Source organism: Staurois parvus, unplaced genomic scaffold (genome assembly GCF_062004578.1).
Source record: "Staurois parvus isolate SC_StPar_1 unplaced genomic scaffold, SC_StPar_1.0 ptg000179l, whole genome shotgun sequence".
NCBI classification, from domain to species: Eukaryota; Metazoa; Chordata; class Amphibia; order Anura; family Ranidae; genus Staurois; species Staurois parvus.
This window is the reverse complement of record NW_028317975.1, coordinates 1,790,001-1,804,186: the sequence shown is the minus strand read 5'-3', so window position 1 is coordinate 1,804,186 and position 14,186 is coordinate 1,790,001. Positions and strand designations below refer to the sequence as shown.

The window sequence follows — 14,186 nt, the reverse complement described above, 5'->3', positions numbered from 1 at the left end:
TTTCTGACAAATCTGTTCGGGTGTACTCCGTAATGCTGAGCACTGTACATGGAATTACAAAAAGTAACACAAATTTGAAAGTATTCATCATACACAATTTAAAACTGGTAACTTCAGAATATTTGCATAAAAAAAGATACTTTGGGGGTTATTTACAAAAACTGGAGAGTGCAAATCTGGTGCAGCTGTGCATAGAAACCAATCAGTTTCCAGGTTTTATTGTCAAAGCTTAATGGAACAGGCTTATGCAGGCCATAGATGGGTCGAAAATCGGCCGATTTTTCGGCCAAAAATAAAATCGGCCGATTTTCAAATCGTTAGTGGGCTAATTGTTTGGCCGTTTTAAGGTATTTTTTTTTTTATCGGTAAAGTTGGAAAAAAAATCTGCCGATTTTTGTGACAATGATGGGCAAATAAAAAAATCTGCGCATGAGCAGTGACCTGCAAGAGGAAGACAAAAAGAAGAAGAAGAAGAGGATGAAGAAGAAGAAGAGGATGAAGAAAAAGAGGATGAAGAAGAAGAGGATGAAGAAGAAGAAGAAGAGGATGAAGAAGAAGAAGAGGATGAAGAAAAAGAGGATGATGATGAAGAAGAAGAAGAGGATGAAGAAGAGAAAGAAGAAGAAGAGGAAGAGAAGAAGAAGAGGATGAAGAAGAAGAGGAGGAAGAAGAGGAGGATGATGAAGAAGAAGAGGATGAAGAAGAAGAGGAAGAAGAAGAGGATGAAGAAGAGAATGAAGAAGAAGAGGAAGAAGAAGAGGATGAAGAAGAGGAAGAAGAGGAAGAAGAAGAAGAGGATGAAGAAGAGGATCAAGAAGAGGATCAAGAAGAAGAAGAAGAAGAGGATGAAGAAGAAGAGGAAGATGAAGAAGAGGAAGAAGAGGATGAAGAAGAAGAAGAAGAGGATGAAGAAGAAGAGGATGAAGAAGAGGAAGAAGAAGAAGAGGAAGAGAAGAAGAATAAGAAGAAGAGGATGAAGAAGAGGATGAAAAAGAAGAGGAATTCCAGTACGGCAAAAAGTGTCCCTGCAGAGAGCTCTGCTATTTCTTTGACAGTTCCTTGACATTTATAGCGGTTGCAACAATGTATCTATTTGTTTCCGAATAAAAACATCTGTATCCTAAATGGATACAAATAGATACATTGTTGCAGCCGCTATAAATGTCAAGGAACTGTCAAAGAAATAGCAGAGCTCTCTGCAGGGACACTTTTTTGCCGGCTGTAGACGGGATGAAAATCGGCCAATTTTTTTGACCGTTGCTGGTAACGTCGGCCGCTTGAACGACCAATTTTTCGTTTTTTTTTAAAGAAAAATCGGCCAATTTTCGAACCATCTATGGCCTGCATTAGACAAGTTAGAAGCTGATTGGCTGCCATGCCCAACTGCACCAGATTCTGAGTGCTCCAGTTTTAGTAAATCTCCCCCGTTGTAGTGATAAAAATTCAATCTTTATCTTACCAGTCTTGTCTGTCGGCGTCACAGTTGCAGTAATATCTCATGTCGATGCAGCTCTCCTCCATCCCGCAGGCGCACTGCCCAGGCAGGGACCCGCCCCAGTAGGTGTGCCTCTCATTACCTCTTCCAATCCACCACGTGTACGGGTTTCCACCTGAACACACAGATCAATAGACACATTAAAAAAAATAAAAAAAACCCAAAAAAACAAAAGATTTATATATATATACACTATATACATATATATATAAAAGTATTATTATACAGTATTTATATAGCGCCAAAAGGTTTGCTCGGCGCTGTACATATAATGGGGGACAGAACATGAGACAAGACAGTAACAAAACAATACACGAAGGGTTCGAGGGCCCTGCTCTTTCGAGCTTACAATCTAAGATATATATATATACTGGTGAAAAAAATAAAAGGAACACTTTTTAATCAGAGTCTAGCACCAAGTCAATGAAACTCCTGGGATATTGATCTGGTCAGGTAAGTAGCAGAGGGGGATGTTAATCAGTTTCAGCTGCTTTGGTGTTCATGAAGTTAACAACAGGTGCACTAGATGGGCAACAATGAGATGACCTCCAAAACAGGAATGATTTTACAGGTGGAGGCCACTGACATTTTTTCCTACTCATCTTTCCTGACTGTTTTTCACTCGTTTTGCATTTGGCTAGGGTCAGTGTCACTACTGGTAGCATGAGGCCATACCTGGACCCTACAGAGGTTGCACAGGCAGCCCAACTCCTCCAGGATGGCACATCAATACGTGTCATTGCCAGAAGGTTTGCTGTGTCTCCCAGCACAGTCTCAAGAGCATGGAGGAGATTCCAGGAGACAGGCAGTTACTCTAGGAGAGCTGGACAGGGCCGTAGAAGGTCCTTAACCCATCGGCAGGACCGGTATCTGCTCCATTGTGCAAGGAGGAACAGGATGAGCCCTGCCAGAGCCCTACAAAATGACCTCCAGCAGGCCACTGGTGTGAATGTCTCTGACCAAACAATCAGAAACAGACTTCATGAGGGTGGCCTGAGGGCCCGACATCCTCTAGTGGGCCCTGTTCTCACTGCCCGGCACCATGGAGCTCAATGAGCATTGAACACCAGAATTGGCAGGTCCACCACTGGCACCCTGTGCTTTTCACAGATGAGAGCAGGTTCACCCTGAGCACATGTGACAGACGTGAAAGGGTCTGGAGAAGCCGTGGAGAACGTTCTGCTGCCTGTAACATGGTTCAGCATGACTGTTTTGGTGGTGGGTCAGTGATGGTCTGGGGTGGCATATCCATGGTGGGACACACAGACCTCTAAAGGCTAGACAATGGCACCCTGACTGCCATTAGGTATCGGGATGAAATCTTCGGACTCATTGTCAGACCCTACGCTGGTGCAGTGGGTCCTGGGTTCCTCCTGGTGTAGGGGGTCCTGGGCTCCTCCTGGTGCAGTGGGTCCTGGGTTCCTCCTGGTGCAGGGGGTCCTGGGCTCCTCCTGGTGCAGTGGGTCCTGGGTTCCTCCTGGTGCAGTGGGTCCTGGGTTCCTCCTGGTGCACAACAATGCCCAGCCTCATGTGGTGAGTATGCGGGCAATTCCTGGAGGATGAAGTAATTGATACCATTGAATGGCCCCCACCCACGCCTGACCTAAATCCAATAGAACCCCTCTGGGATGTCATGTTTCGGTCCATGCGACACCGCCAGGTTGCACCTCAGACTGTCCAGGAGCTCAGTGATGCCCTGGTCCAGATCTGGGAGGAAATCCCCCAGGACACCATCCGTGGTCTCATTAGGAGCCTCCCCCGACGTTGCCAGGCATGCATACAAGCACATGTATTTGTAATTGAATATGAGTAAAAACAAACTTTCCATTTAAAATTTACAAATTCAGTCATGGCAATACAGCAATATTATATATTAAAATATTAATAATAATAATGATGATAATAATATTTTGCAATATATCAGTCTGCTTTTTCGAGTTATCTGCCTTTTACAATATAATAATATATTATTATTTTTATTATTATTATTTTAATTTAGTTACTTTTTTTGTCTATGGATTGCATAAAAAAAATAAAATAATTTTGTAAGATAATACAATCAAAAGGAACCCTTGCTTGCCCTAATAATGATATATGTATTACTTTGTAAGAAGTGACACATTTGTTGCTAAAGTAAAGCAGTATTAAACCCAAAAATGTAATATATTGCAGCTTACCAATCGTTAGATGTGGTGGCTGCATTATTATTATTTTTTGCTCTTTTCCCCTCTGTTTTCACCTGGTGATCTGGCCAGAAACACACCTCGTGTATTAGAGCGCCCCACTCTGGAAGAAGGAGCACAGGGGGCACCCTTGGGTATCAGAATTGTCAGTCTGGGGGTAGGGGAGTGTTAGAAGTACTAGCAGATTTAGATTCATTGACTAATGGAAGCCAAATTCCAGCTCATACTTTATAACAAGTTACAGCAAGCAGTTTTTCTATCTTTTGGGATAAAGATTTTACATAAATAAATAAAAGTTGATCGTCGCAAGCATTCCTGAGAGTGGTAAATGCTTTGTCTGTAAATACTCATCTCTGTAACTGGTACATCTGCAAGAGAGCTTGTTCTTTTGAAAAACAAACTTACTGGCTGAATCATTAGGTGAAAATAAAGAAAAGAAAGCTGAAAACAGAAAACAAATGCAGCCACCACATCTAGGAATTGGTAAGCTGCAATATAATAAATGTTTGCACTGTATTTCCATGAGGGAGGGGGGGGTACAGGTATCTGCTCCATAGGGGGGCTCTACAGGTGTCTGGATCATAGGGGCCTGTACATGTGTCTGGTCCATAGGGGGGTGTACAGGTTTCTGGTCCATAGGGGGATGTACAGGTGTCTGGGCCATAGGGGGGTGTACAGGTGCCTGGTCCATAGAGAGGTGTCTGGTCCATAGAGAGGTGAACAGGTGTCTGATCCATGGGGGGGGGGGGGGGGGTGTACAGGTGTCTGGTCCATAGGGGGGTGTACAGGTTTCTGGTCCATAGGGGGATGTACAGGTACTTGGTCCATAGGGGGGTGTACAGGTGTCTGATCCATGGGGGGGGGGGGGTGTACAGGTGTCTGGTCCATAGGGGGGTATACAGGTGTCTGGTCCATAGGGAGGTGTACAGGTGTCTGGTCCATAGGGAGGTGTACAGGTGTCTGGTCCATGGGGGGGGGGGGGTATAGGTGTACATGTCTCTGGCCCATAGGGGGGTGTACAGGTGTCTGGTCCATAGGGGGGTGTACAGGTGCCTGGTCCATAGGGAGGTGTACAGGTGACTGGTCCATAGGGGGGTGTACAGATGTCTGTTCCATAGGGGGGTGTACAGGTTCCTGGTCCATATGGGGTTGTATAGGTATCTGGTCCATAGGGGGGTGTACAGGTGTCTGGGCCATTGGGGGGGTGCACAGGTGTCTGGTCCATAGGGGAGTGCACAGATGTCTGTTCCATAGGGGGAGTGAACAGGTTCCTGGTCCATATGGGGGTGTATAGGTATCTGGTCCATAGGGGGGTGTACAGGTGCCTGATCCATAGGTTGGTGTACAGGTGCCTGGTCCATAGGGGGGTGCACAGGTGTCTGGTCCATAGAAGGGTGCACAGGTGTCTGGTCCATAGGGGGGTGTACAGGTTCCTGGTGCATCAGGGTTAGTACAGGTGTTTGGTCCATAGGGGGTTGTACAGGTGACTGGTCCATAAGGGGGTGTATAGGTATCTGGTCCATAGGGGGGTGTACAGGTATCTGGTACAAAGGGGGGTGTACAGGTGTCTGGTCCATAGGGGGGTATACAGGTTTCTGGTCTATAGGGGGGTGTACAGGTGACTGGTCCATAAGGTGGTGTATAGGTATCTGGTCCATAGGGGGGTGTACAGGTATCTGGTCCATAGGGGGGTGTACAGGTATCTGGTACAAAGGGGGGTGTACAGGTGTCTGGTCCATAGGGGGGTATACAGGTTTCTGGTCTATAGGGGGGTGTACAGGTGACTGGTCCATAGGGGGGTATACAGGTTTCTGGTCTATAGGGGGGTGTACAGGTGACTGGTCCATAGGGGGGTGTACAGGTGACTGGTCCATAGGGAGGTGTACAGGTATCTGGTCCATAGGGAGGTATACAGGTGTCTGGTCCATAGGGAGGTATACAGGTGACTGGTCCATAGGGGGGTGTACAGGTGTCTGGTCCATAGGGGGGTGTACAGGTGACTGGTCCATAGGGGGGTGTACAGGTGACTGGTCCATAGGGGGGTGTACAGGTGTCTGGTCCATAGAGGGGTGTACAGGTGCCTGGTCCATAGGGGGGTATACAGGTGACTGGTCCATAGGGTGGTGTACAGGTGCCTGGTCCATAGGGGGGTGTACAGGTGTCTGGTCCATAGGGGGATGTACAGGTGACTGGTCCATAGGGGGGTGTACAGATGTCTGGTCTATAGGGGGTTGTACAGGTGTCTGGTCCATAGGGGGGTGTACAGGTGTCTGGTCCATAGGGGGGTGTACAGGTGACTGGTCCATAGGGAGGTGTACAGGTATCTGGTCCATAGGGAGGTATACAGGTGACTGGTCCATAGGGAGGTGTACAGGTATCTGGTCCATAGGGAGGTATACAGGTGTCTGGTCCATAGGGGGGTATACAGGTGCCTGGTCCATAGGGGGGTGTACAGGTGACTGGTCCATAGGGGGGTGTACAGGTGACTGGTCCATAGGGGGGTGTACAGGTGACTGGTCCATAGGGGGGTGTACAGGTGACTGGTCCATAGGGGGGTGTACAGATGTCTGGTCTATAGGGGGTTGTACAGGTGTCTGGTCCATAGGGGGGTGTACAGGTGTCTGGTCCATAGGGGGGTGTACAGGTGAGTGGTCCATAGGGGGGTGTACAGGTGAGTGGTCCATAGGGGGATGTACAGGTGTCTGGTCCATAGGGGGGTGTACAGGTGACTGGTCCATAGGGGGGGGTGTACAGGTGTCTGGTCCATAGGGAGGTATACAGGTGACTGGTCCATAGGGGGATGTACAGGTGACTGTTCCATAGGGGGGTGTACAGGTGACTGGTCCATAGGGGGGTGTACAGATGTCTGGTCTATAGGGGGTTGTACAGGTGTCTGGTCCATAGGGAGGTATACAGGTGTCTGGTCCATAGGGAGGTATACAGGTGACTGGTCCATAGGGGGGTGTACAGGTGTCTGGTCCATAGGGGGGTGTACAGGTGACTGGTCCATAGGGGGGTGTACAGGTGTCTGGTCCATAGAGGGGTGTACAGGTGCCTGGTCCATAGGGGGGTATACAGGTGACTGGTCCATAGGGGGGTGTACAGGTGCCTGGTCCATAGGGGGGTGTACAGGTGTCTGGTCCATAGGGGGATGTACAGGTGACTGGTCCATAGGGGGGTGTACAGATGTCTGGTCTATAGGGGGTTGTACAGGTGTCTGGTCCATAGGGGGGTGTACAGGTGTCTGGTCCATAGGGGGTGTACAGGTGATTGGTCCATAGGGAGGTGTACAGGTATCTGGTCCATAGGGAGGTATACAGGTGACTGGTCCATAGGGGGGTGTACAGGTGTCTGGTCTATAGGGGGTTGTACAGGTGTCTGGTCCATAGGGGGGTGTACAGGTGACTGGTCCATAGGGGGGTGTACAGGTGCCTGGTCCATAGGGGGGTGTACAGGTGTCTGGTCCATAGGGGGGTGTACAGGTGACTGTTCCATAGGGGGGTGTACAGGTGACTGTTCCATAGGGGGGTGTACAGGTGACTGGTCCATAGGGGGTGTACAGGTGACTGTTCCATAGGGGGGTGTACAGGTGACTGGTCCATAGGGGGGTGTACAGGTGTGAGAGCTGAACTGGTTGAATATTCTGAGCCGAGTCGTATTTTTCACTTACTCAGATGTTTCTTTTGTGTAATTAGCACAAATCCTGATCTGCTCTGTTGGGACAGGTGAGCTCCCAGAGGCCCGGCAGGTCGCAGTCACCGCCACGCTTTGCTCCTTTAAGACTAATTAATTCAGAAGCTAATTATCACGGAACATACAATCGTGTTTAGCTTTGTTGTTATGGGAGTGATGGAAACAAAGTCTGATTTCCCACCAGGAGACCAAAACTTGGCTTCATTCCCCTCCAGGGTGAAGAGCTGCTTTATTACTGTCACTGATTCTGGAGAGAAGATGTCGGGGGAGGGGGGGGGGGGCAGTGACAACCTATATCTGGTACCTAATGCTTGTATGCAGGTGCTTGTGGGGTGTCACTGTATATATTTCTGCTGTTGTGTTCATTTCACTGTGTATTGTACAGGCAGTTACAGGCAGGGCTGGATTAGGAGCATCATGGGCCTGGTGCTGAGGATTTTGGTGGGCCTTTTTTGGAAAGTCCACAGAGTTCCCCCTTACATCAAAGTCCCCAAAGTTCCCCTTTACATCAGAGTCTGCAGGGTTCCCCCACAGTGCAGTAAGGAGGAACTCTGTAAACCCTGATGCAAAAGGGAACCCTGCGGACCATGATGTAAGGGGAAACGCTGTGGACTGGGTGTAAAGAAGAACTCTGATGTAAGGGGGTGTCTGGTCACCAGAGCCCCCACTTACATCAGTTTGCAGAGTTTCTCTTTATATCAGTGTTTGCAGAGTTCCCCCTTACATCACAGTCTGCAGTATTCCCCTTTACATCAGAGTATGCAGAGTTCCTCTTACATGAGAGTCCACAGTGTTCCCTTATGTTAGTATCATCCTTACATCAGAGTCCCCAGAGTTCCCCTTTACATCAGAGTCCCCAGAGTTCCCCTTTACATCAGAGTCCCCAGCGTTCCCCTTTACATCAGTGTCCCCAAAGTTCCCCCTTACATCAGAGTCTGCAGGGTTCCCTCTTACAGTGCAGCAAGGGGGAACTCTGAAGACCTTTAGATTTTTTTAAATCTTTTTTACTATTTGTACATTGTTTTCCTTACTTTTTTTTAATCACTTTTCTGCATATCCTCAGTCTTCCCTCCCCCAGTGATCAGATTGTACATTGTAACTTTGTAGCAGTAGGAGGAAGTATTTTCTCAGTCTTCCCTCCTCCAGTGATCAGACTGTACATTGTAATCTTGTAGTAAGAGGAGGAAGCATTTCCTCAGTCACCCCTTCCCCAGTGACCAGACTGTACATTGTAACTTTGTAGAAGAAGGAGAAAGTATTTTCTCAGTCTCCCCTCCTCCCCCATGACAATACGGGGATGATGCCTGTAGCTTCAGACACGGGCAGACTGCCAACTCATGGGGCCCCCGGGCAATAGGTGATCATGGGGCCCCTGTTTCCTTGCCCAAACTCAAAAAAGCCTATGAAAAAGGTAACAGGGACATCTCATGGGGCCCCCTACTGACCCCGGGCCCTCGGGCAGTGTCCGAGTTTCCAAATGGTCAGTCCGCCCCTGTTCAGACATCATCCCGGTACAACCACTGGGTATGACATACATGTACGTGATTTGGCGTTAAGTGGATATCATGTGTATCTATACAAACACTTTCCTTGGAATATGAGGATTTCCTGATGAAGCAATCAAATGGCGAAACGCGTCGAAGACCATGACCATCATCCTGCAGTTGGGCCACATATCATGTAACTGTGTTCGTTTATGTAGATTTGTATAAACGGTTTCTGTGTGGTCACCTATGTTTGGGGTTATATTTGGCACCTTAAAGTCCTTTTCTTTTCCTTCCTTTTTCTAAAAAAGGTTATCATTTCTGCTATGGCTTCCTTTTTTAAAATGTTTATTTTGGATTTGGCACCAATTAGAGCAACCTATATCCCCTGTGTGTACACAGAAATTATACTCCCGCATCTGCGTGCTGAAGCAGGTGGGGAGGAGGCAATATGCCTGGGCATAAAACAGCCATAGTGTCAATGAACTGGAAGCCGTTGTAGCTGGAACTACACTGCTCCGAAAAAAGGACGACTTTTTAATCAGAGTCTAGCACCAAGTCAATGAACCTCCTGGGATATTCATCTGGTCAGGAAAGTGGGTTGTTCATCAGTTTCGGCTGCTTTGGTGTTAATGAAATTACCAACAGGTGCACTAGATGGGCAACAATGAGATAACCCCCAATACATGAATGGTTTTACAGGTGGAGGCCACTGACATTTTTTCCTCTACTCATCTTTTCTGACTGTTTTTCACTAGTTTTGGACTTGGCTAGGGTCAGTGTCACTACTGGTACCATGAGGCCATACCTGGACCCTACAGAGGTTGCACAGGCAGTCCAACTCCTCAAAGATGGCATATCAATATGTGCCCAGGGGCAGACTGACCATTTGGAAACTCGGGCACTGCCCAAGGGCCCGGGGTCAGTAGGGGGCCACATGAGATGCCCCTGGTACCTTTTTCATAGGCTTTTTTGAGTTTGGGCAAGGATACAGGGGCCCTATGATCCCTTATTGCCCGGGGGCCCCATGAGTTGTCAGTCCGCCCCTGTATGTACCATTGCCAGAAGGGTTGCTGTGTCTCCCAGCACAGTCTCAAGAGCATGGAGGAGATTCCAGGAGACAGGCAGTTACTTTAGGAGAGCTGGACAGGGCCATAGAAGGTCCTTAACCCATCAGCAGGACCGGTATCTGCTCCTTTGTGCAAGGAGGAACAGGATGAGCCCTGCCAGAGCCCTACAAAATGACCTCCAGCAGGCCACTGGTGTGAATGTCTCTGAACAAACAATCAGAAACAGACTTCATGAGGGTGGCCTGAGGGCCCGACGTCCTCTATTGGGCCCTGTGCTCACTGCCCGGCACCATAGAGCTGGATTGGCATTTGCCATTGAACACCAGAATTGGCAGGTCCACCACTGGCACCCTGTGCTTTTCACAGATGAGAGCAGGTTCACCCTGAGCACATGTGACAGACATGAAAGGGTCTGGAGAAGCCGTGGAGAATGTTCTGCTATCTGTAACATGGTTCAGCATGACCGTTTTGGTGGTGGGTCAGTGATGGTCTGGGGAGGCATATCCATGGAGGGACACACAGACCTCTACAGGCTAGGCAATGGCACCCTGACTACCATTAGGTATCGGGATGAAATCCTTGGACCCATTGTCAGACCCTACACTGGTGCAGTGGGTCCTGGGTTCCTCCTGGTGCAGTGGGTCCTGGGTTCCTCCTGGTGCAGTGGGTCCTGGGCTCCTCCTGGTGCACGAAAATGCCCGGCCTCATGTGGGGAGAGTATGCAGGCAGTTCCTGGAGCATGAAGGAATTGATACCATTGAATGGCCCCCTCACTCACCTGACCAAAATCCAATAGAACACCTCTGGGATGTCATGTTTTGGTCCATCTGACGCCGCCAGGTTGCACCTCAGACTGTCCAGGAGCTCAGTGATGCCCTGGTCCAGATCTGGGAGGAAATCCCCCAGGACACCATCCGTGGTCTCATTAGGAGCCTCCCCCGACGTTGTCAGGCATGCATACAAGCACGTGGGGGCCACACAGACTACTGAGGACCATTCTGAGTTGCTGCAATGACATTTCACCAAAATGGACTCGCCTTCTGCATCATTTTTTCACTTTGATTTTCGGGGTGTCTCTGAATTCAGTCCTCTGTAGGTCGATCATTTTCATTTCCATCAAACGATGGGACATCCTTACGTTCCTAACACATGACCCCGTCCATGTCAGTATAGAGATCCAGCAGGAGATTTGTCCCCATTGAGATTTGATGGGTTTTCAAAGTGTTCCTTTCATTTTTTTGAGCCGTGTAGGAACATGGAGAGAATGCAGTTTAATTCGGATTGCTAGCTCTTTGGGCAACCACACTCTTCAATGCCTTTTTATGTTCTTGTTATCAGAGGATTTTTTTCGTCTTTTCATTGTGGTGGTTCAGTTGAGGTCAGCTGCTTTTGTCGGGGTTCAGGCTTCGGTGATGTTTAATAAACAGAAGGCTTTGTAAAAGCATCAAATCCAGAACTGAATGTTCTATCACTGGGAAGCCGACGGGGCCCCCCAGAGGTCTCTGTGGCATTAGCATTAAATAAAGAACACATTTTGTCTCCTCTTATCGGGTCACTAAAGGTTTAAAGTGTTCCGGGCGTTTTCCAATCTCACGGCTGTGATTGCAGGCGGCTCATTGTAGGAACAATCTCCGGAAAATTGGTTTTAAAGTGTTACTAAACCCACAACAGTACAATCAGTCTGTAGATGCAGTAAAGCATGCCTGTTATACTCACTGTGGAACCTAAGGGGTTAATCCTCTGCATTGTGTAAAAAGACTGTTTGATCCTGTCTTCTCTGCCCCTCCTCTTGTTCAAATGTCCACGTATTATCTCCTGATAGGACAGACTGAACCCAGAGCCATTCTGCACATGATCAGTTTGGTGTGTATTGCTAGAGAGGATTTTTTTTTTCTTGGGAGAGTGCATGTGATCAGAGCAGGGCCAATCAGCACTGTCCAGACAGAGGTCAGGGGTTCTGCATCCTCCTAGAGCATAAAGAAAACTCCTCCTACAAGCTTTAACCAGTGCTCTGCTAGACACTAATAGAAGTCACAAAACTGCTATATACTGCTGATGAAAAAAGGGATTTAGCAGTTTATATTTACTAAAATAATTGCATTTCCATGTTGTGTGTACTGTGAGAGACCAGATATAGTGAATGCAGGGTCCAGGGAGAGCGGATATAGTGAATGCAGGGTCCAGGGAGAGCGGATATAGTGAACGCAGGGTCCGGGGAGAGCAGATATAGTGAATGCGGGGTCCGGGGAGAGCGGATATAGTGAATGCAGGGTCCGGGGAGAGCGGATATAGTGAATGCAGGGTCCGGGGAGAGCGGATATAGTGAATGCAGGGTCCGGGGAGGCCAGATACAGTGAATGCAGGGTCCGGGGAGACCAGATATAGTGAATGCAGGGTCCGGGGAGAGCAGATATAGTAATGCGGGGTCCGGGGAGAGCGGATATAGTGAATGCAGGGTCCGGGGAGACCAGATATAGTGAATGCAGGGTCCGGGGAGACCAGATTTAGTGAATGCAGGGTCCGGGGAGACCAGATATAGTGAATGCAGGGTCCGGGGAGAGCAGATATAGTGAATGCGGGGTCCGAGGAGACCAGATATAGTGAATGCAGGGTCCAGGGAGACCAGATATAGTGAATGCAGGGTCCGGGGAGACCAGATATAGTGAATGCAGGGTCCGGGGAGAGCAGATATAGTGAATGCAGGGTCCGGGGAGACCAGATATAGTAAATGCAGGGTCCGGGGAGACCAGATATAGTGAATGCAGGGTCCGGGGAGAGCGGATATAGTGAATGCAGGGTCCGGGGAGAGCGGATATAGTGAATGCAGGGTCCGGGGAGAGCGGATATAGTGAATGCAGGGTCCAGGGTTTAGTAACACTTTAAGGCAGGAGGAGAGATCTGGGGTCTCAAAGACCCCAGATCTCTCTATAAAGAGGACCTGTCATTACCCATGCTATGGTGTTCACCCCTAGTGATAGCAATACAAGAGAAAACAATAAAATAACGTAACTCTAAGCTGGTAACCTGTAAAGACTTTTAAAGCATTCCCTATGGAGAATTTTAGGAACCTTAGTTTGGCAGCGTTCTGGGGGCGTGCACATTTTTAAATTGTGACATGTTTGTATCTATTTACTCAGTGTAACATAATATTTTATATTTTATCAAAGTATTGAGTACTAGATTATGCTTTTGTTCACTAAAGTTTATTAAAGTGCCTTTTTTCTTAAATGCATTTGAAAAACTGTTGCATGTGCTATAAAAAAAAGTGCAACACCCACCATTTTATTCTCTAGAGCCTCTGCTTAAAAAATATATAATGTTTGGGGGTTCTAAGTAATTTTCTAAAAAAAAAAAAATGCAGATTTTTATGTGTAGGAGAGAAATATCAGAATTCGCCTGGGTAGCAAGTGGTTAAATCTTGTCTCTCGCCAAGTGAGGAGCGCCAGGACAGGAGCAGTTCACCATTTCAGAACGTTTATCATGAGTCTGACAGTCACTAACAGCAAGGTCCAGCGCTTCCAATTTTATCTTCAGAAAAAGCTGCAAAATTGCAGAATTTCCACTTTCTTCCACAACAGCCTAGCATCATTCACCTGACATGCATGCACATCAGAGGCGTCCCTAGGGTTGGTGTCACCCGGTGCGATAACACTTGGTGACACCACCTCCGATCCATTATCCTACCCAATCCGTAGATCCGATCCATCCTGCGGGGATCGTCGGCATGCAACCTGTACGGGGTGACACCGGACCCGCTCCACCAAAAGGTAAGTTGTAAAGCAAGCGGACTATCCCCACAGGATGGATTGGGGATTGGGGAGCATAATGGATTGGAGTCCGATCCATTTTGCTCAATCCGCAGATCCGATCCATCCTACGTGGATCTTCGGCTTGCTTTACAACTTACCTTTTGGTGGAGCAGGTCCGGTGTCACCCCGTGTGGTAGGTGTCTGTCATCTGGCACGGCGCACACCCCCCCGCACCTGCCTAGGGACGCCACTGATGCACACTAAAGGGTGTAATTATATAAAAAATTTAAATGATATAGCAATTCTCAGTAAAAGTGCATGCACGTTCATTCTCATTCTAAGCGGAAAAAAAAAAAAAAAGATTTTTATTATGCTATTTCCTATACTGGGCGAATATTTTTCATTGATTTAAAATGGAAAATACTGCAATAGGCCACTAGATGGAGGTATCATAAAAATATTTAGCACCATCTAGTGGCCACATGCTTTAAATGAATGAAAAACATTTGTCC

General features: G+C 47.9%; 1 protein-coding gene across 1 annotated transcript in view; it reads right to left on the bottom strand.

Annotated features, from left to right (window-relative positions):
- Positions 1 to 14,186, bottom strand: part of LOC149462245 (contactin-associated protein-like 5) — a 689,962-nt gene that overhangs the window by 158,092 nt on the left and 517,684 nt on the right. Inside the window, exon 14 of the mRNA XM_089677184.1 lies at positions 1,460 to 1,610. Coding sequence (XP_089533310.1) covers positions 1,460 to 1,610 — 151 coding nt within the window. The remainder of the gene's footprint in view (positions 1 to 1,459; positions 1,611 to 14,186) is intronic.